Consider the following 23,171-nt stretch of genomic DNA (forward strand, 5'->3'; position numbering starts at 1 on the left):
ATTTACTTGGTTCAATTCTCAGCACCACTTATATAAATAAGTCCAGTGCCCCACATGTGGTAGGCAAGCATTCTACCACTGAGCCACAACTCCAGCCCTGAATCTGTATATTGTTTTTGTTAATATGGCTCTTTTTAATAATATTAATTCTGTCTATCCATGAACTTGGGAGGTCTTTCCATCTTCTAATGTCTTCTTTTATTTCTTTCTTCAGTGTTCTATAATTTCTTTTTATTTTATTTTGTTTTTTTAGTTGTAGATGGACACAGTAACTTCATTTAATTAATTAATTTTTATTTTTTTATTTTTTATGTGGTGCAGAGGGCTGAGTGCACATCAAACCCAGTGCCTCACACATGTGAGATAAGTACTCTACCACTGAGCCACCACCCCAGTGCTGAGGATAGAACCCAGTGCCTTATGCATTCTGGGCAAGTGCTCTACCACTAAGCTACAACCTCAGGCCCAGTGTTCTCTAATTTCATAGTAGAGGTCTTTTACCTCCATGGTTAGATTTAGTCCTCTGCTTTTTTTTTTTTTCCCCTTATTTCTTTTTCAGTATAGGTATATAAGAAAGCTATTGATTTTTGTTAGTTTCATATCCTATAAAACATTATTCCTATTTAATAGAGATAATATGGATTTTATAATACTGTTATAAGAATTAAATTAACTAATTATATAAAATTTTAAGCTCAGAACCTGTAAATATAAATGGTCAATATATAGTAACTACTATTGTTATTTTGTTGTTGTTAAAACTCTGTCAGGCTTGGCTCTCAAATGGTAATTTTCTTGTGCTCAAAGAGACCTTAGTTAGGGGGCTATGGTTGTAGCTTAATGGCAGAGCACTTCCCTAGCATGTGTGAGGCACTGGGTTTGATCCTCAGCACCACATAAAAATAAATAAATAAAAAGAGATTTTTATTTTAAAAAGAGAGAGAGAGATGTTATTTGGATGCTCAACATAAAACCCTCTTCTGTTCCTTAGAATAAACATCTAGGGCTGGGGTTGTGGCTCAGTTGGTAGAGCGCTCGTCTAGCATGTGCGAGGCCCTGGGTTCAATCCTCAGCACCACATAAAAATAAATAAACAAAATAAAGGTGTTGTGTGCAACTAATAAATAAATTAAATAAACATCTATAAGGTAGCCTTAAGTCTTTAAAACACTGGTTTCCAATTTGCTAGACTTAAAAAATGATCACTTGAATTAGCTCTTAAAATTGAGCAACAAGTGGACTAATATTACTATCAGAACACAAGTGTCCTAAAAAATCTATTTTCTGGAAGAGAGCTCATAATTTACTATTCTTATTATGCTTTGATTTTTATGTTTCGGTTTACATAGAATGAAAAAAAAAAGGTAAATAAGATGATTCACAGTTTTCTTACTTGGATTACATACTGTACCTCAAAAGAATGCTTAATTTACTTGATGATATAATCTGGGAATAGAAATCCCATATCTGAATTAGTTGTACATGACTGTTAGAAAATTCAGGGGCTGGGGATATAGGTCAGTTGGTAGAGTGCTTGCCTCACGTGCCCTGGGTTCAGTTCCCAGCACCACAAAACAAAATTCAGATTAATTACTGAAGTATAAAGGAAAGAATTAGTCATTCATATATATATATATATGACTTTTCTTTCATATTGAAAGAAAGGAAGAAGAAAACACAAAAATAAATTAATTAAAAACTTTTCTTCGAGGAAAATGTATTTTGCTCTTTGGATTCTGGTGACATTTCCAGATTTTGAGGTATATAACAGGATTCCTGAACTCTTAGTTTTGCACTCTTTTTCATTTGATGTTTCCTTTCCATTTCGACTTTTGCTTTTTTAATTTAGTTAACTTTAATTTTACTTGTTGCAGAAGTATCTTATTGAAACTCTCTATTTTCTCCAGATTTTGCTTCCCTCTGCCTTTGCAAAATAGATTATTATTGTGGAGTTGCTTAGGTTAAAGGAAAAAAAAAATCTTTTTTCTAGTGCTGGACTTCTACCACTGAGCTATGTCCTTAACCTATTTTATTTTATTTTGAGACAAGGTCATGCTCGTTTGCCCAGACTGGCCTTGAACTGGCAATCCTCCTGCTTCAATGTCTTGAGTATCTGGAAGTACAAGTGTGTGACACCACACCATCAAGAAATCATTTTTTTTTAATATAGTAAAACTAATTTTTTGGGGTGGGGTTGTAGCTCAGTGACAGGCTCTTGCCTTATGTGTATGAGGCACTGTGTTCAATCTTTAGCACCACATAAAAATGAACAGATAAAATAAAGGCATTCTGTCCATCTGCAACTACAAAAAATTTTAAAAAACAAAAACTAATTTTTTTTAATAGTACTGGTGATTGAACCCAGGGATACTTAACCACTTATCCACATCCCCAGCAATTTTTATTTTTAATTTTGAGACAGGGTCTCACTAAATTGTTTAGATCCTTGCTAAGTTGCAAAGGCTGGCCTGGAACTTGTGATCCTCCTGTCTCAGCCTCCCTAACCACTAGGATTATAGGTATGGTATGCACCACTGCACCTGGCTTTTTTTCGTCTTTTTACCCCAAGCAGCCAACTTTATGATCGTCAGTGTTCAAAGTTGTTTTAAGGTGGGTCTTCAAGGAAGTTCAAATAAGAAAGAACACTTTTTGAATGCTTAACTAAGCAAGAATTCAGTATAAAGTGTTGACTGACTGTATTCATAGAATTTGCATTGCCCAACATTTTACAAGAGAAAAATAACATTATTACACATAAAATATGTATAATCTTTTTAAAATTTTTTTAATATTTATTTTTTTAGTTTTTGGCGGACACAACATCTTTGTTTGTATGTGGTGCTGAGGATCGAACCCGTGCTGCACGCATGCCAGGCGAGCGCGCTACTGCTTGAGCCACATCCCCAGCCCAAAATATGTGTAATCTTTGACCCAAAAATTTCTTTTAGGAATTTATTCAATAGAAGTACACATACAAATGAGTATTTTTTTATAGAATTTTTCATAACAACAAAAAATTATTAGTAACTGAAATATACATAAACAATGTAAGATAGATAAATTATAGTGCATCTGTATTTACTGATGTGGAAATACATATAAAATAGTACAGCTATAATGCACTGATGAAAAAATGTGGAAAAATATGAAGTAAAAAAAAAGAAAGATATGCAAAATAATGTGTAAGTGAAAAATGTTGTCATTCGGTATAATCTCATTTCTCTTTTGGTACTGGGTACTGGGCATTGAATAAGGGGCATTTTATAACTGAGCTACATCCCATTTTGCTTTTTGTTGTCAGTTTGTTTTGTTGTTTTGTTTTTGGAGTAACTCATGAGATAGGGAATAACTAAGTTGCTGAGTCTGGCCTTAATTTGTGATCTTTCTGCCTCAGCCTCCCGAGCTGCTGGGATTACAGGAATGTGCCACCAAACCCAACATGTGTAATTTCATTTCTAAATATGATCTGAATGAATATATATATATATATATAAAATAAGAAAAATCTAGGAAAAATACCCACAAAACTGTTTATAGTAGTCATCTGGAAGGCTTTCTCTAATGTGATCTTTTTTTCTTTTTTATATAGTCATATTTTTAAAATCAGGCAGAATAAAATCCACTATCCAAAGATGTCATTCTACCAATCTTCCAAGACTGTTGCTCATGAGATAATGTGAAAATCTGTTTTTAGTAGGCCTGAAAATATACTTTTCCTCATATATATTACCTCTGATAATGAAATTTAGTGACTGAATGATAAATATTTCTCTGTGCTAGGACTTCTTCCTCAGATATACCAAACTATTGGCCCTTTAACAGACTCCTTAATTTTAAATTTAAATCAATTAAGTAGTTGTAGGGAGATAGCCCTGGACAGTTATAACAATGAAAATTCCTTTTTCTCCTAAGTAACAGATTGTAAGAAAGAAAATGATAAAAACTACTACTGTTTGGAGTGCCTGAGAATAGTTTGAGAATTCACAAGCTAGACATATAGAGAAAGAGTAAAAAGAAACTTAGAAAATTAAATAACTCTTTATCTTCCCTTGCCCGCAGGCTATTCTATACCTGGATTCATATCATTAATCTGTTCTAAGATACTACCCTAGATGACAACAGCATCAAGCCTCTATTGGTCATCTGTAGCCATAGTGCACGGGAAACATTACTATTACGTACTGTCATCTCTTTGTTAGTGATCATCTTTTTCTAAATCCTGCCTCTTTTCTTTTTTTTATATTTTATTTATTTAATTTTTTGTTGTTGTTGTAGTTGAACACAATACCTTCATTTTATTTATTTATTTTTATGTGGTGCTGAGTATCGAACCCAGCACCCTGTACGTGCCAAGCTCCACCACTGAGCCTCAACCCCAGCCCTCCTGTCTCTTTCTTAAAGTTGTAAAGGTATTTATTTTATAATTATTTTTTAAATTCTACATGTGTGTATATATACATATGTATGTATGTATGTATACATATATATATATATATATATATATATATACATATATGTATATAATTTTTAGATGGACACAATACCTTTCTTTTATTTATTTTTCTGTGGTGTTGAGGATCAAGCCCAGTGCCTCACATGTTCTAGGCAAGCACTGTACCACTGAGCTACAACGCCAGCCCCCTACGTATGTTGTTATACTTCTTCCTATTATTGGATATTACTCAATTAAAAAAAAGTTTGAAAACTCATTTGGAGAGTTTTACTTGTTTTAAGATGCTATGAGGGAAAGGGTAATATTCAAAATCATAGTTTCTACATCCTGGTCTTCATTGCTTCTTTATTTACAGTGCTTCTCATTTACAGTTCTGTTGACAATCTGACATCACTGAAACAGAAGTTTTATGTCAGGAAGAAATGAAAAAACAAAAGAAATTTTCCTCCAAATGTTTTAATGCTGGCTGAAATGTTTGCACACCTGTGGAAATTTATAGTTACCCGGAATATGTATATTATATGCCTAAATAAATTGTATGTTCTGAAGTAAGTTATAGTTTAACCTTGATTGGGCAGCTGAATTGTACGAAATCAAATATTAAACCAAAAAAAATCTATTTCCTCCTTAAAGAGGAGTCACAAATATGACTCTTCAAGCAGACCATGAGTCAGAGAGGGGAGGAAACCAATCCTAGTGTTATGTTCAGGCCCTCAGGAAATTTGGAGTTGTTTAAGGGATGTTTATGGCTCAAGCTGAGCTTTTGCCAGGTTAACTTATTTTACTTCTTTCTCTCTCTCTCTCTCTTTCTCCTTCTCTTCTCTTGTCTTCTTCCTCTCCCTTCCCCTCTTCTTCCCTCCCCTTCTCTCTCTCTCTCTCTCTCTCTCTCTCTCTCATGCTTAACCCCTGAGACACATCCTCAGCCCTTTTGATTTTTTTATTTTGAGACAACTTCTCACCAATTAGGACCTCTAAGTTGCTGAGGCTGGCCTCCAATTTTTGAGCCTCCTTCCTCAGCCTCTCAAGTTGCTGGGATTAATGTGTGGCCCCATGCCTGTCACTTACTTTCACTTATACATTTATGTGTTCAAGAAATACTTTTTGAGCAACAGCATGATGGTGTATGCCTGTGGCATCTCAGGAGGCTGAGGCAGGAAGATTTCAAGTTCAAGGCCAACCTTGACAACTTAGTGAGACCCCATCTCAAAAAATAAAGGACTGGATATATGGCTTAGTATTAGAGTGCATGAGGCCAGAGCTCAATCCCCATCACCTCAAATAAGTAAATAAATAAATAGGACTGGGAATGTAGCTCAGTGGTAAAACACTCCTGCTCTCAATTCCTAGTACCAAAGAGAGAGACAGAAACAAAGAGAAGAGATATTTATTGAACAGGTACTATGGGTCTTCATAAGGGATACTCTCTCCTTAATGGAATTTATAGTCTAATGAGGACAGTTGATTGCAAGGTGATACCATAGATGATATGAGAGAAAAGTATATATAAGCATACCCAGAGGGTAAAGTGGAGCTAGAAACAATGGTTACATGGAAGATGTGACCTCTGTACATAATCCTTAATCACAAGAAGGAGAATTGATTACCAGGTCTAGAAGAAAGTATGTGCAAAGGCCAATAGCAAAATAATACATTAAAAGCACTTAAAATAATTCAGGATATCTAAGCATAGTGTACTGGAAGAAAGATGAGAGGAGACAGCAGCCGCTCAAGTTGAATACTATACTATGCCACTTAGACTCAATCCTGAAGATTAGGAGGAACATCAGAAAGATAAAGAATTATACTTGATCTGAAACACCATGTTGGCTATAGAGGGAACACTGGAATTAGAGGCCCCGTACCCCCAGCAGTATGGTGGTCAGACCTTAAATCTTGAACAACCTTAATTTATAATATATTCTTGAACCTTGGAAAGTAGAAGGTAATTTCCAAGGGCTCCCAAACAAAACACCAAAATTGAAATCTAATAGGAGAGCCAGAAGCAATGGCACACATCTGAATCCCAGTACCAAAACCAAACAAACAAATACCCCCAAAACAAAAAGAGGAATGATAGTGAAATAAGGACATTTCAGATAAAGTAGAATTTGCTTCCAGCAGACTTTCACTTAATGAAATTCAAGTTTAGGGCTAGAGTTGTGGCTCAGAGGTAGAGCACTCGCCTAGCATGTGTGAGGCACTGGGTTCAATCCTCAGCACCACATAAAGTAAAATAGAGACATTTTTGATTGTGTGGGAAATCATTGCTGTTTTTGTTTTCTATACTCCTGATTCCTCTATTAAAGTCTGTTAAAAAGAAAGAAAAAAAATAGAGACATTGTATCCACCTATAACTAAAAACAAAAAAATAAATATTTTTTAAAAGTTCAAATATAGATAGAAGGAAAGTAGTATGAGAAAGGAGATCTGATATACAAGAAGGGAATGGTGAGCAAAGAAAATGGTAATTGGGTCTGGGAATGTGGCTCAAGCAGTAGCACGCTCGCCTGGCATGCGTGTGGCCCGGGTTCGATCCTCAGCACCACATACAAACAAAGATGTTGTATCTGCCGAAAACTAAAAAATATTAAAATTATCTCTCTCTCTCTCTAAAAAAAAAAAGTTAATAAAAGGACATTTTTAAAAAAAGAAAAAAAAATGGTAATCATCTGAGTAAATCTAAACAAGTGCTACCCATATAAAATAATAATGATGATCATTAATATTTGTGAGGTAAAAAAGAAAATGTAGAACTGGGGATGTGGTTCAAGTGGTAGCGTGCTTGACTAGCATGCATGAGGCACTGGGTTCGATTCTTAGCACCACGTTAAAAAAAAAAAAAAAAGATGTTGTGTCTACCTAAAACTAAAAAATAAATATTGTTTTTTTAAAAAATAAATATTGTTTTTTTAAAAAAAGTATTGGACAACTAGGAGAGTGGTAAATATATTTTTCATATTTAGATTTTATGTTAATTTCATTTATTTTTAATTTTTTTGTACTGGAGGTTGAACTCCGAGGCACTTAACCACTGAGCCACATTTCCAGCTTTTTTATTTATTTATTTTTATAGTGAGACAGGGTGTCAGTAAGTGGCTTAGGGCCTTGCTAAATTGCTGAGACTAACTTTGAACTTGCGATCTTCCTGCCTCAGCTTCCTGAGTTGCTGGGATTACAGGTGTGAGCCACCATGCCTAGCTAGATTTTATGTTAATTTTAAATTAATTGCCATGCATGTTAAAATGTCACCAGGTAACTTCTGAAAGAAACAAATGCACCAGGCATGGTGGTGTACACCTGTAATCCTACCTACCCAGCAGCTTCGGAGGCTGAGGCAGGAGGTTCTTGAATTCAAAGCCAGCCTCAGCAATTTAGCAAGGCCTTAAGTAACTTCAGTGAGACCCTGTCTCTAAATAAAATACAGAAGATAGCTGGGAATGTGGCTCAGTAGTTAAGCACCCCTGTTTTCACTCCCCAGTATCAGTAAATAAATCAATGGGAAACATGCAGGGGTAGGGGTGTAGCTCAGTGGTAGAGCACTTGCCTAGCACATGTGAGGCACTGGGTTCCATCCTTAGCACCACATGAAAAAATAATAAAATGTATTTTTAAAAAATAAACAAATGCACAACTTCTAAGCCAATAAAAAGGGAAAACAGAATTTTAAAAGATTTTGAAATCTGTGCCACTTTAGTTTTTATTTACCTCTGTTTTGCTAAATAACCTCTGTAAGCTTTAGTTTCCTCATTTTTAAGTTGTGGGTTAGTAGTAGTTACTACTACCTTTCCTACAGGGTTATTACGAAGATATAATCAGGTAAGGGATTAAGAAAGCTTAGCACAATCTCACACGTAAAAATTGTTCAGTGATTGAACGACCAACAATAAAAAAAAAAAAAAAAATTGTTCAGTGAGGCTGCTGCTTTTGCCATGACCCGCTATCAGAAGAATATAAAAAAGCAGAGTGATTCATATAAGGTGCCCAGAGCTTTTCGCAACTGTCTGCAAGCAGAGAAACTTGGAGACCATTAAGAAGCAGAAAAGGCAAACAAGAAGAAGGAACCCAAATAGCTTTGTGGCTGCATATCTAACTCTCTTGCTCTTTGTCTGTGTGCCTAGAACCAGTTCCACCAGGCTCATATTTCCTCCGGTAGTGCTCACAGGTCCCATCATCCATGACATTCCCTTTCCCCTGAATCTGCAGCTGATCCCTTTTATGCTTCCTGTCTCTAAGGTAGCCTCTTTCCCCCTGAGCCACTCCTGGGGATGAGAGGCTTATCCCTTCGGAGTGTTGTTTTGTTTGTTTTTTTAATTTTTGGGGGGTGGTTGTTGATAGACCTTTATTTTATTCATTTATTTATATATGGTACTGAGAAATGAACCCAGTACCTCACACATGCAAGGCAAGTGCTCTACCATTGAGCCACAACCCCAGCCCCCTTCACAGTGGTTTTTATTCCTGTGGGGCACAACCCAAAGTATTAAAGAGTTAGCTTTGTAATTCAATAAATAAATAAATGCTCAATAAATATTAGACATGACTGTATTGATAAAAGATTATTTTAGGACAACTCTTGCTAATGTGTAGACCCTACCTGCTAGCCTTTCACCCAGCTTCTCTCCAAAGACAAAGCTACAGCCAAATACAGCTAAAGAGTATTGAAAAGTTGAGCCAGTTACAGTGGTGCATGCCTGAGGGCTGAGGCAGGAAAGTTGCAAGTTCAAGACCTGCCTCAGCAATTTAGCAAGACCCTGTCTCAAAATTTAAAAAAATAAAGCTGAGCGTTATAGTTTACACCTGTAATCCCAGCAACTCGGGAGGCTGAGGCAGGGTGGTTGCAAGTTCAAAGCCAGCCTCAGCAATTTAGGGAGACCCTAATCAACTTAGCAAGACTATGTCTCAAAAATAAATAAATAAATAAAAATAAAAAGGGCTGGGGATGTAGCTCCATGGCTAAGCGCCCCTGAGTTTAATCCCTGGTACCAAAATAATAATAACAATATGAAGAAGAAAAACGTAGATAGATAGATAGATAATTAGTTCTGGGGATGTAGCTCAGTGATAGACCCCCTGGGCTCAGTCCCCAGTACCAGAAAATATTGAACAACTCTGATAACTCTGATAGATCTTCCTTGTGTTAATCATAACCCTTTCCTTATAATCTTCAGAATTCACTATGTGCCTTTCCTTTAAAAGTTCAAAACATCAAAGCTTTTCACACTTGATCCCAACCAACTTCATCTGATAATTTTTCTTTAAACTTTTGAGTTAGAGTCTACAAACATATTTGTGATCTCCCTTCTTGACATTTTGCTTAGGATATGTATCCATTTTGAAAAATAAGTAGAATTTGGATGATTTCTTCCACCTGGAAAACCATCCCTCTCTTCCAGGTTCAACCTATTTATTCTTCAGTCCCCCCAGTAAAAGTCCTATAGGAGTTCCCAACTACTCTAAAAGTGATTTATGCCTCTCTTCTACTGCTTTTTCAAATGAATTTTTATTTGCTTTATATTGTAACAATTTTCATCAAGCTTACATGGTTTTCCAGCTAGACTTTTAGCTTCTTAAGACAATAATTTCTTCTGTTTTTTTTTAATGTTTATTTATTTTTTAAATTATAGATACACAAAATACTTTTATTTTATCTATTCATATGTTGTCCTGAGGATCAAACCCAGGGCCCTGCACGTGCTAGTGGGCACTCTACCGCTGAGCCACAACCCCAACCCTTCTTATGTTTTTATATATTCCCTGTAGTTTCTAAGGAAGAGGAACTAGCATTTAAACACCTCCAATATTCTAGGCACTATGCTAAATGCTTTATCATATATTTCATCTCATTTAATCCTTACAGCAAGCATGAAAATGGATACTAGTGTCCCCATTTTTTAGATGAGGATATTGTACTTGAGAAAGGTTAAGTAACAAAAAATAAAATAAAACCACACTTACCAAACTCAAAAAGAAAGAAAGGTTAAATAACATATCCAAGACACCTTAACTAGTCAGTGGGTTTCTGTAGCTTCCTATCAGATTAGCCTGCTTGGTTAGAAATGTAATTCCAAGGTAGAGAGCTAGCCTAGCATGTGCAAGGTCCTGAGTTCCATTCCCAGCCCTGAAAAACAACAACAAAAAATTGTATATAAGCATATTAAGGGGAAGTAAAAGACCTAAATGATTTAACTTTTTTCCTTTATGTCATATTTTTACCCCAGTCTGAAATTTAGTGTATCATGGAAACACTTCTAGAGAGCCAAAATTCTCTGGATGCAGTGGTGCATGCCTATAATCCCAGTGGTTTGGGAGGCTGAGGCAGTAGTTTTGCAAGTTCAAAGCCAGCCTCTAAATAAAATACTTTTCTAAAAAAGGGCTGGGGATGTGACTCAGTGGTAAAGGTCCACTGACTGGGTTCAATTCCTGACACCAAAAAAAAAGAAAAAAAGCTGGGTGTGGTGGTACACACCTATAATCCCAGTGGTTTGGGAGACTGAGATAAGTTGGACAAAGAGTTCAAAGCCAGCCTCAGCATCTTAGCAAGGCCCTAAGAACTCAGTGAGACCCTATCTCTAAGTAAAATATAAAAAGGGCTAGGGAAGTAGCTCAGTACCAAAAACAAAATATATTAAAAAAAAAAAAAAAAAAAAGCCAGGGCTGGGGATGTGGCTCAAGCGGTAGCATGCTCGCCTGGCATGCGTGCAGCCTGGGTTTAATCCTCAGCACCACATAAAAACAAAGATGTTGTCATCCGCCGAAAAGTAAAAATAAATATTAAAAAAAAATTCTAAAAAAAAAGTCAGAGTTCTTTTCAAAAATTAAAATTTAGCATGCCAGTTAATTAGCAGCCAAGTCATAGGAATTCACTAAAGAGGTTGAAGTTAGACAGAAAATAATATTTGAGGAAGTTTAGATTAAGGAGATTAAAGAAACATTCCATTGTCTACTTTGCTTTAAGTTCAAGTGATATGAAATGATTCACAGAAACCACATCTTATACTTAGGATGCTGGCTGGAAGTCAGTACCCATTTCAGAACACTGTTTCTGTTCTTTTCCTCTTTCCTAGGGTTATACATCTTTTTGGAATGACTGTATATCATCTGGCCTGCGAGGGGGCATCCTGATAGAACTAGCCATGCGGGGTCGAATCTCTCTGGAACCCCCCACCATGCGTAAGAAGCGACTACTAGACAGAAAGGTACAGCATCTTCTGTGAACATATTCTAAACTTATGGAAAGGCAAATACCAACAGTACATTTTGGAAGAATAAGAAGATTTGAATAGTAAGACATGATAAATATCTCTGACTCAGCTGTCCCATGAATAATTTTAATTTTCCTGTAGCAGAGGCAGTAACCTAACTAACCTTAGTCTAAAGAGTCATACGGAGTTGGGGGTATAGCTCAATGGTAGAGTGCTTGTCCAGCACATGGGAGGCCCTGGGTTTGATCCTCAGCACCACATAAAATTAAATACATAAGGGTATTGTGTCCATCTACAACTAAAAATATTTTTTTAAAAAAAGAGTCATAGGAAGCTCATGAGTTTTGTCTTTTTTATACAAAAAAATTACATTTAGAATGGTGTTGTTTATTTCTCCCTCTATTTCTATAGTTATAACATTATGAAATATAATATTATATAGCAGAAGGAATCATCTGAGTGGGTCAGTTTTTTGCTTGACTTAGTTATTTTGTGTTCAGTTCTTCCATCTACTATAAGTTTATTGCAACGTAAAAACTATATTCCTTTTTTCCTTCCTGAATTATATTTCTGTATTCATTTTCTTACTAATTTTTTCTGTTTACAACTTCTAAGCTCTGTTCTGAAACTACATCCTTAGGTAGAACCAGCTTCCTTTCTTTATTTTTCTCCTTTAACCTGTGTGTGGCATTTGACATTTTTGAGCACCCCCTCCTACTTGAAACTTTCACCATTATTGGTCTTTCTTTATATTGTACTATACCCCATTTCCTTTACTTCTCCATTCCTTAGCATAAAAGTCTCAGTTTGTATTCTGTTATCTGATTTTCTATCCTTTTGAAAATACCACTTAACTTCGAAGCTGTATTTATCACCTACGTGAAATTAACTCCCAGATTTCTAGGCATATCTTATTCATCCTCCAGGAAAATCGTCCTCCTCTTCCTCTTCTTCCTCCTTGTTCTCCACTGCTTTTTTACCTCCGTCTTCTCATCTCCCACTTTTTTCTTTCTTTTTGTTTTACTATTAGGTGTTGAATCCAGGGGTGCTCTAAACTTCCGATGAACTACATCCTGAGCCACTTTTTTTTTTTTGTAGTTGTATATGGACAACATGCATTTTTTTTATTTGTTTATTTTATGCAGGGCTGAGGATTGACTCCAGTACCTCACACATGCTAGGCAAGCACTCTTTAGCCATTTTTAAAAATTTTATTTTGAGACACCCTTGCTAAGTTGCTGAGGGTAGCCTCATACTTGCAGTACTCCTGCCTCAGCTTCCCAAGTAGCTGGGGTTGTAGATATGTGCTGCCATGCCTGGTTTGTCTGGACAATTCCAATTGGCTGCCCAATATCAGTTAAAACCGTGCTTATTGAGCCTGGTGTGGTGGTGCATGCCTATAATTCCAACAACTTGGGAGTCTGAGGCAGAAGGATCAAAATTCAAAGCCAGCCTCACTTAACTAACTTGTCACTGAGGTTCTAAGTAACTTACCAAGACTATCTCAAAAAAATAAAAAGAGGGCTGGGGATGTGGCTCAAGCGGTAGCACGCTCGCCTGGCATGCGTGCAGCCCGCGTTCGATCCTCAGCACCACATACCAACAAAGATGTTGTGTCCGCCAAGAGCTAAAAAATAAATATTAAAAATTCTCTCTCCCTCTCTCTCTCTCCTCTCTCACTCTCTCTTTAAAAAAAAAAAATAAAAATAAAAAATAAAATAAAAAATAAAAAGAGCTGAAGAGGTAGCTCAGTGGTTAAGGGTCTGTCTCTAGGTTCAATCACTGGTACTAAAAAAAAAAAAAAAAAAAAACAGATTTATTGGTCTAGGGCTATAGATCAGTGGTAAAGTACTTGCCTACCATGAGCAAGTCCCTGGGTTCAATCTCTAGCACTGTAAAAATTAAAAATAAAAAATTTTTTAAAATCAGCTTTTCTCCAAAACTGGCTTTCTTTCCTGGCTTTTTCCTACCTTTGTTAACAGTTTCACAGGTGGCTGTTCAGACTCAAGGAAGTTATTAAATCTTCCCTTCATTATTATTTATATCTCTTTTGTCTCTAGGGTCCACTTCAAATGTTATTTTTCTCTTTTCCCTAACACATCATATTGTATTTTAAACTTTTTTCAGGCTGGGCACAGAGGCACAAGCCTATAATCCCAGTGGCTACGAAGGCTGAGGGAGGAAGATTACAAATTCAAAGCCAGCCTCCACAATTTAGCAAGGCCCTAAGCAACTTAGCAAGACCTGTCTCAAAATAAAAAATAAAAAGGGCTGGGGATGTGGCACAGTGGTTAAGCACCCCTAGGTTCATCCCTGGTACCCCAAAAAAACCAAAACCACCTTTTTTCAGGACAAAGAAAAGTGTATTATGAAACTATAGTGTATTATGAAGTGAACAACTCAAGGTTTTTTGTTTCTTCTTTTCTCAAAGGTGCTGCTAAAGTCAGACAGCCCAACAGGTGATGTTTTACTGGATGAAACTCTCAAACACATCAAAGCAACTGAACCCACAGAAACTGTCCAAACATGGATAGAGCTTCTCACTGGTAAAATTACTCAAAATGATCACAATTCCACACTTGATTATCTTTGTCCTTCTCTTAAGGTTGAGATAAGAAGTACAGAAATTCAACGTGCTGGGTAAGATACATACAAAGCTTCATCTTATGTTCTACCACCCTCCTCTGTAAAGCTCTTTTAACAGTGTTCTTCACAAGAAATTTTTCTAACATCTTTATTAAGATGATAACCAGAGGGCTGGGGATATAGCTCAGTTGGTAGAGTACTTCTCTCACACACACAAAGCCCTGGGTTCCATCCTCAGCACCACATTAAAAAAAAAAACAATGGATAAAATAAAGATGTTGTGTTCATCTTAAATATTAAAAAAATAATAATAAAAAATAAAAAGGTCTGTGGATGTGGCTCAGTAGTTAAATGCCCCTACTACCCAAAAAGGAAAAAAAAAAATTGACCAAGCCAAGTGTGGTGTCAGACATCTCTAGTCCCAGCTGTTCAGGAGACTGAAGCAGAGGCATGCTTGAGTCTAAAAGTTTAAGGCCAGCTTGGGCAACATAGCAAGACCCCAGCTTTAAAAAAAAAAAAAAAATGTAGATCAATCATATATGTGAAGGTTTATTTCTGGGCTCTGTATTCTATTGCTTTGGTCTATATGTCTGTCTGAATGTCATATCATACTGTTTTAATTACTATAGCTTTTTAGTACGTTTCTAAGGCAGGAAGTGTGATTCCACCAACTTCATTCTTTTTGACGATTGTTTGGGCTACTCTGGGCCCTTTGCAATTCTAAATCAATTTGAGGAATGGCTCTTCCATTTCTTCAGAAAAGACTCTTAGAATCTGATGGGAACTGTGTTGAACTTGTAGATCACTTTGAATAGTATTGATATCTTAATAATGTTAATATTCATTAATATGGGATATCTTCCCATTTTTTCCAGTCTTCTTTAATTTTTTTTTTTAAGAGAGAGAGAAAGAGAGAGAGAGAGAATTTTTTTTTTTAATATTTATTTATTTATTTATTTTAGTTCTGGGCGGACACAACATCTTTGTTGGTATGTGGTGCTGAGGATCGAACCCGGGTCGCACGCATGCCAGGCGAGCGTGCTACCGCTTGAGCCACATCCCCAGCCCAAGAGAGAGAGAATTTTAATATTTATTTTTTTCTTTTTCGGCGGACACAACCTCTTCATTTGTATGTAGTGCTGAGGATCAAACCCAGGCCGCACGCATGCCAGGCAAGCTCGCTACCTACCGCTTGAGCCACATCCCCAGCCCAAATTTCTTTTTTTTTTTTTTTAATATTTATTTTTTAGTTGCTGTTGGACACAATAACTTCATTTTATTTATTTATTTTTATGTGGTGCTGAGGAATGAATCCAGGGCCTTACACATGCTAGGCTAGCGCTCTACCTCTGAGCCTCAAACCCAGCCCTTCTTTAATTTCTTTTAGCAATGTTTTGTGGTTTTCAGTGTACAAATCTTTTTTTATTATTATTTTTTTTAGTTGTAAATGCTTACAATACTTTTATTTATTTTTATGTGATGCTGAGGATTAAACCCAGTACCTCGCACATGCTAGGCAAGTGCTCCACCACTGAGCTACAACCGTGCCCTACAATCCCAACTCTGGAATTGCTTTCTTAATTTCCTTTTCAGATTGTTCAAATCTCATGTTTAGAAATTCAATTGATGTTTGTGTGTTGATCTTATACCCCACAAACATAGCTGAATTTATTAGCTTTGGTACTTTTTCATCCATGTTTCTTTTGGAATTTTTATATATAGAATTATGTCATCTTAAATAGAATTAGTTTGACCTTTTCCTTTCCAAATTGGATGCATTTATTTATTTACTTACTTACTTAATTATTTATTGACTGATATTCTAATACCTCTGGCTAAAACTTCTACTGCATTATTGAGTAGTAATCATAAAAGCAAGCATCCTTGTATTTTTTCTGACCTTTGGAAAAAGCTTTCTGTCACCATTGAATATGGTATCAGGTATGGGGTTCTTCATAAATAAATATAATTTTTCATAATTTTCTAAGAATTTATCAAGAAAGGGTGTTTTATGTATTTGTTTTTTTTTCCTTTTGCTAATTAATGTGATATATTACTTTCTTTCATTTTCTTATGTTGAATTCCTATGATAAATTTTATTTGATTAAAAAAAAATTTTTAATGTAGATGGGAACAATATCTTTATTTATTTTATATGGTACAGAGAATTGAGCCAGTGCCTCACACATGTTTAGGCTAGTGCTCTGCCACTGAGCCACAACCCCAGCCCTGGTGTTAATTCTTTATATGGTTTGTATATAAGGTGTTCCCCAAAAGCTCCTGTGTTAATGCAGGAATGTTCAAAGGGGAAATGATTGAATTAGGAGAATTATGATATAATCAGTCCATTCTAGTTTGAATGGGCTAACTGGGTAGTAACTGTAGGCAAATGGGGGGCTAAAGGAGGTGGGTCACTGGAGGGGGGCCTTTCCTAGAAGGGTTCATCTATCCTGTGGTGCTCCCAAACCCTACCCTACCTGCTTCTTATCTGCCATGAGATAAGCATTGCTTCTCCCATACACCCTTCTACCATGAAGTTCTGCCTCACCTTGGGCCCAGAGCAATGGAGTCAGCTGACCATGGACTGAACCACTGAAACACTATAAGCCAAAATAAACTTTTCCTCCTCTAAATTGTTCTTGTCAGGTATTTTGGTCCCAGCAACAAAAAAAACAGACTAACACACTGTTAGGTAAAATTCACTGGTAAACCTATCTGGTCCTCTATGTCAGGAAGTTTTTGGTTACTAATTCAGTCTTTTGTCATCCATATGTTGAGATTTTTTTATTCTTCACTCAGTTTAGGTGATTTTTGTTTTTTCAGGAATTTGTCCATTTATTTGTTTTGATGTTTTTTGTTTTTATATTTTGGGGGCTTTTGGAAGTATGGGGATTGAATCCAGGGACACTGTATCACTGAGCTATATCACCAGCCCTTTTCAGTTTTTTATTTTGAGACAAGGTCGTGCTGAGTTACTGAACATGTGGTATGTTTCTCTTAATGTGGGCTACAAATGTGGTTTAGTGGTAGAGCATTTGCCTGGCATATGTGAGAGCCTGCATTTGATCCCCAGCACCATGAGAAAAAAAAAAAAATCTTGTACTCATTAACTGTGATCATTTAAAGATAATACAATGCCCACCTGATGAGATGAATTGAAGTGAATGACATTGGCATTGTGACATAGCATGAAGCTTCTATTAAGCTTGAATACATGCACTGTGATACAGTCAATCTGACAACTAAAATGGCTATTAAGTGACTAATGAGTGGGTGGTATATACAGTATGGATATGCTAGACAAAAACCTGAAACATGGAATGGGATGGCACAGGAAGGTTATGCTGAGAATGTTATACAATTTAAGACATGTCTTATTGGAGGTAGAATGTTGTAAAGATATCTTGTTAGAGGTCTAGGGGTATAACTCAGTGGTGTAGCACTTGCCTGACATGTGTGAGGCCCCAAGTTTGATACCCATGATCATATATACCCACACACACAAAAAAAGATGTCTCATTAGATTTTATTGGCTTATACCTTTGTTCGAGTCTTCTGTTTCCTTGTTGATCTTCTACCTAGTTGTATGGAAAATAACATATCAAAGTCTCTGATTAGTATTGAATCATCTCTTGTGAGTTCTGACCATTTTTGCTTCATATATTTTAAGATGGACTGTCATTAGTTGTATATGCATTTATAATATTTATGTCTTTCTGAGAAATTGACCTTTGAATTATTAAGATAATATTCCTCCAATTTAGTAGCACTTCTTTTTTTTAATGTTTATTTTTTAGTTTTAGGTGGACATAGTATCTTTATTTTTATGTGGTGCTGAGGATTAAATCCAGATCCTCATGCATGCTAAGCAAGCACTCTACCACTGAGCCACAACCGCAGCTCCTCTAGTAGCACTTTTTAAAGCCTATCTAGTCACTCCAGCTCTCTTATAGTTACTGTTTACACAACACTTTTTTTTTTCATCCTTTTAGTGTCATCCTATTTATATTTGAATATAAAGTATAGAAAGTTGGGCTAGGGTTGTGTCTCGGTGGCAGAGTGCTTGACTAGCATGTGTGAGGCACTGGGTTCAATTCTCTATACTGCATATAAATAAATAAAATAAAGGTCCATAGACAACTAAAAAAATATTTTTTAAAGCATTGTAGAAAGTAGCTAGCGCACAATTGTATCTATTTATCATTCAATCTAACAGTTTCTATCTTTGCTTAGATTGTTGTTATTTTTATTGTTTCTTGGTTTGATTTGATTTGGGTTTTTTTAGTACTGAACCCAGGGGCAGTTTGTCACTGAGTTACGTCTCAGCCATTTTTACTTTTTATTTTGAGACAGGGTCTTACTAAGTTTTTTAGGGCCTGCCCAAGTTGCTGAGATTACAAGCATATTCTACTGCCCCAGGCTGCTTAGAGTGTTTTGATTTATTCATATCTAATATTATTACTGAGATGATTCAATTTACATCTTATATTTTCCTTTGATAGGTCTAACTTCTTTACTATATTTCCAAATCTCCACAGTAAATTGAATATTATAATAAAAGAAGTCACATAGGGGCTGGGGTTGTGGCTCAGTGGTAGAGTGCTTGCCTTGCGTGGGTGAGGCACTGGGTTCCATCCTCAGCGCCACATATAAATAAATAAAGGTATTGTGCCCATCTACAGCTGAAGTTGGGGTAGCTGTAGCAATTTCTTAAAATAAATAAAAATGTTTTTAGTTGTAGATTTTATTTTAAAAATTAAATTAAAAAAGTCACACAAAAGTTTGCACTGCTATAGTCTAATAAGTTTTCAGTGCCAGGCATAATGGCACATGCCTGTAATCATAGCACCTCAGGAGGCTGAAACAGGAGGACTAAGGTCTGAGGATCTAGCTCAGTTGGTACAGTGCTTACCTCACATGTATAAGGCCATGGGTTCAATCCCCAGCACCACAAAAAAAAAAAAAAAAAAAGACAGGAGGATCAAAAGTTCAAGAACAACTTCGGCAACCTAGTTAAGTCCTAAACAATTAAGCAAGAACCTGTCTCAATTTTTTTTTTAATGTCTGGTGCTGACAATCAAACCCAGGGCCTTGCACGTGCTAGGCAAGCACTCTACCACTGAGCCCCAGTCCCAGCCCCAGCCCCCCTATCTCAAAATTTAAAAATTAATCAAAAGGTCTGGGGATGTACCTCAGAGGAGAGCACCCTGGGTTCAATCCCTAGTACAGAAAAAAAAAGTTTTCAATAGAATTATGACTATTTATTGTTGTTTTGTAGTGCTGGGGATCAAACTCAGGGAAATGCAGAGGGATTAAACCCAGGGACATCCCAGGAAGAGGCTCTACCACTCACTGAGTGACACCAGCACTAACATCATGTCTAAAAAAAAAAAAAAAAAAAAAATTATATAACTTATTTTAAAAATACTTCATGGGCTAGACATGGAGGTACATGCCTCTAATCCCAGTGACTGGGAAGGCTGAGGAGAACTACAAGTCAAAGTCAGCCTCAGCAGTTTAGTGAGGCTGTAAGCAATTTAGCAAGACCCTGTCTCAAAATAAAAAATAAAAGGGCTGGGAATGTGGCTTAGGGGTTAAATGTCCCTGGGTTAATCCCTGGTACTAAAAAAGAATTTATGAGTGAACACTTGCCAAGCATGTGCAAGACACAGGGCTCAATTCCCAGCGTGGCCAAAAAAAAAAAAAAAATATTATACATATATATCGCGCACAAACACACACACACACACACACACACACACACACACAAACACATCACTGTGACTAAAAATCACTAATGATGCTAATGATAATCTGAGATTTAATCTTTTGTTGGTAGTCTTGCCTCAGTGTTGATGACTGCTGACTGATAAGGGTAATGGTTGCTGAAGTTGAGGTAGCTGTAGCAATTTCTTAAAATAATAAAGTTTGCTTCATTGATTAATTAATTATTCTTTTCATGTAAAGATTTCTCTGTTAGTGTGTAATACTGTTTGATAACATTTTATCAACAGTACAACCTCTTACAAAATTGGAGTCAGTTCTCTCAAACTCTGTTGCTGCTTTCTCAACCAAGTTAATGTCATATTGTTGTAGATCCTTTGTTGTCATTTCAACAAGTTCACAGCATATTTACCAGGAACAGATTCAATTTCAAGAAACCACTCTCTGCTGGGCACAGTGGCATATTGCATATTAGTCCCAACTACTTGGGAGGGGGAGACAGGAAGGAAGATAACTTGAGCACAGAAGTTCAAGGCCAGCCTGGGAAACTTAGCAATACCCCATGTAAGAGAGAGAAGTTAACGGCAGATGCAGTAGCATGTGGTGGCACACCCCTGTCATCCCAGCACCTTGGGAAGCTGAGGCAGGAGTATCACAAGTTTGAGGCATGCCTCAGCAAATTAGTAAGGCCCTAAGCAACTTAGTGAGAACCTGTCTCAAAATAAAAAGGGTTGAGAATGTGTCTCAGTGCTAAAGTACCCCTTGGTCCAATCCCCAGTACCAAAATAGAGAAAAGAAATGAGGGAAGTTGAGAGAGAGGAAAAGAAAGGAGACAGAGAAAGATGAAAACAGAAAAAGAGGGCTGAGAGTTTAGCTTAGTAGTAGAACACTTACTTAGCATGTGTGAGGTCATAGGTTCAGTCTTCAGCACCACAAAATAAAGGAGAGCTGAGGAAGAAACTACTTTCTTTGCTCATTCACAAAAAGGAACTCCTCATGCATTAAAGTTTTATCATAAAATTATAGCAATTCAGTTACATCTTTAGGCTCCACTTATAATTCTAGTTCTCTTGCTATTCCTACTGCATCTGCAGTTAACTTCCTTTACTGAAGTCTTGATCCTCTCCAAGTCATTCATTAGAAATCAACTTTTTCCAAACTCTTGTTTATATTGACATTTTTATCTCTTCCCTTGAATCATGAGTTTGTTTCTCTTGCTGTAGTTTTTGTTTTGTTTATTTTGTGGTACTGGATATTTAACCCAGGAGCACTTTACTACTGAAATATATCTCCAGCCTCCCCCACTTTTTTTTTTTTTTAATTTTGAAATAGGGTCTCACTAAGTTGCTAAGGCTGACCTCAAACTTACAATTCTCCTACTTCAGACTCCCAAATTGCTACGGTTACAAGTGTGTACCACCAGGCCCATCTATCACGAATGTTCTTTATTTTTTAAACAATATCTTTATTTAACATTTATGTGGTTCTGAGAATCGAACCCAGTGCCTCATGCATGCTTGGCAAGCACTCTACCACTGAGCCCCAGCCCCACAAATGTTCTTAATGGCATATAGAATAGTGAATTCTTCCCTGAACATTTTCAATTTAAATTGCCCGGATCATCAGAGGAATCATTATCAGTAGCAGCTATAGTCTTATGGAATACATTTCCTAGTAGGGCAAATTAGCACATGCCTATAATCCCAGCCACTCAGAAGGCTGAAACAGGAGGATTGCAAGTTCAAGACCAGCCTCAGCAACTTAGTGAGGGCCTAAGCAATTTATCAAGACTGTGTCTCAAATTTAATAATAAAAAGGGCAGGGGGTGTAGCTCAGTGGTAAAGTGCCCCCCCCCTTTTTTGACAGCACTAGGAATCAAACCCAAGACCTCACACATGATAAGCAAGTACTCTACCGTTGAGGTATACTCCCAGCCACATAATTATGATTCTTAAATAATAAGTCTTGAAAGTCAGAGTTACTCTTTGATCCATAGGCTTTCAGAATGAATATTGTATAAGCCAGCATGAAAGCAACATTAATCTCATTGTACATCTCCATGAAAGCTCTTGGGTAAGCAGGTACTATTCTTGGGTGAACAATAGTATTTTGAAAAGGGTCTTGCTAAATTGCCCAGGCCGACCTTAAATTTATGATCCTCATGTCTCAGCCTCCCATATTTTCATCATTTTTTTATTCCTTCTTTTGGGTCAGACTCATGATTTGGGGGGAGCAATTTTAGGGTTCCTCCATGTGCCTTGACCATTATAAACAGGTGTTATTTCTCCCTAAACTTTCACTCCATAGATGAATAAACTGGGTAAGCCCACACACACCCAATAAACATGGGTGTCACTGGGATTCTAGGCAAGCACCCCTGCACCCAGCCTAGAAGGATTTCAAAAATACATGAATAATTAACAGTGTCACAGAGAAGTCATAAAAGAATAGAAATAAAACCAGGTATGGTAGCACATACCTATAATCCTGCAACTTGGGAGGCTGAGACAGGAAGATTGCTGGCCTCAGAAACTTACCAAGGCCCTAAGCAACTTAGCCATATCTTTCCCCAAAAAAAAAAATTAGGACTGGGATTGTGGCTTAGTGGTACAGAGTACTTGCCTAGCACTGCATATAAATAAATAAAGGTCCATTGACAACTAAAAAAATATTTTTAAATAAATAAAAAGGGCTAGGGATGTAACTCAGTGGTAAAGCTCCCCTGAGTTCAATCCTCAGTACAAAAAAAAAGAATAGAAATAAAGTTCATAAACACTGGCAATATGTAAGTCCTTGATGACATTTTTAAAATTTATCTATTTAGGGCTGGGGATATGGCTCAAGCGGCAGCGCGCTCGCTTGGCATGCGTTCGGCCCAGGTTCGATCCTCAGCACCACATACAAACAAAGATGTTGTGTCCGCCGAAAACCAAAAAAATAAATTAATTAATTCTCTCTCTCTCTCTCTCTCTCTCTCTCTCTCTCTCTCTCTCTCTCTCTCTCTCTCTCTCAAAAAAAAAATTATCTATTTATTTTTATATGGTGCTGAGAATCAAACTCAGGGTCTTGCACGTGCTAAGCAAGTACTCTACCACTGAGCCACAACCCCAGCCCCCTTGATGACATTTTTAAAAAGTGGTTTAATGGGAAATACAGTTGGAGTGGAAAAAAAAAAAAAAAACATAGTATAAAGGACAAATGATAAA

General features: G+C 36.6%; 1 protein-coding gene across 3 annotated transcripts in view; it reads left to right on the top strand.

The window, feature by feature from the left end:
• Nucleotides 1-23,171, top strand: part of Golph3l (golgi phosphoprotein 3 like) — a 41,532-nt gene that overhangs the window by 15,883 nt on the left and 2,478 nt on the right. For 2 of the 3 annotated variants that reach the window (XM_005331174.5, XM_013361230.4), the window contains 2 exons: nt 11,518-11,649; nt 14,087-14,201. In XM_005331174.5, coding sequence (XP_005331231.1) covers nt 11,518-11,649; nt 14,087-14,201 — 247 coding nt within the window. The remainder of the gene's footprint in view (nt 1-11,517; nt 11,650-14,086; nt 14,202-23,171) is intronic. The other variant, XM_005331175.5, reaches the window with a different exon arrangement.

This window comes from Ictidomys tridecemlineatus, chromosome 11 (genome assembly GCF_052094955.1).
Source record: "Ictidomys tridecemlineatus isolate mIctTri1 chromosome 11, mIctTri1.hap1, whole genome shotgun sequence".
In the NCBI taxonomy this organism is placed as follows: Eukaryota; Metazoa; Chordata; class Mammalia; order Rodentia; family Sciuridae; genus Ictidomys; species Ictidomys tridecemlineatus.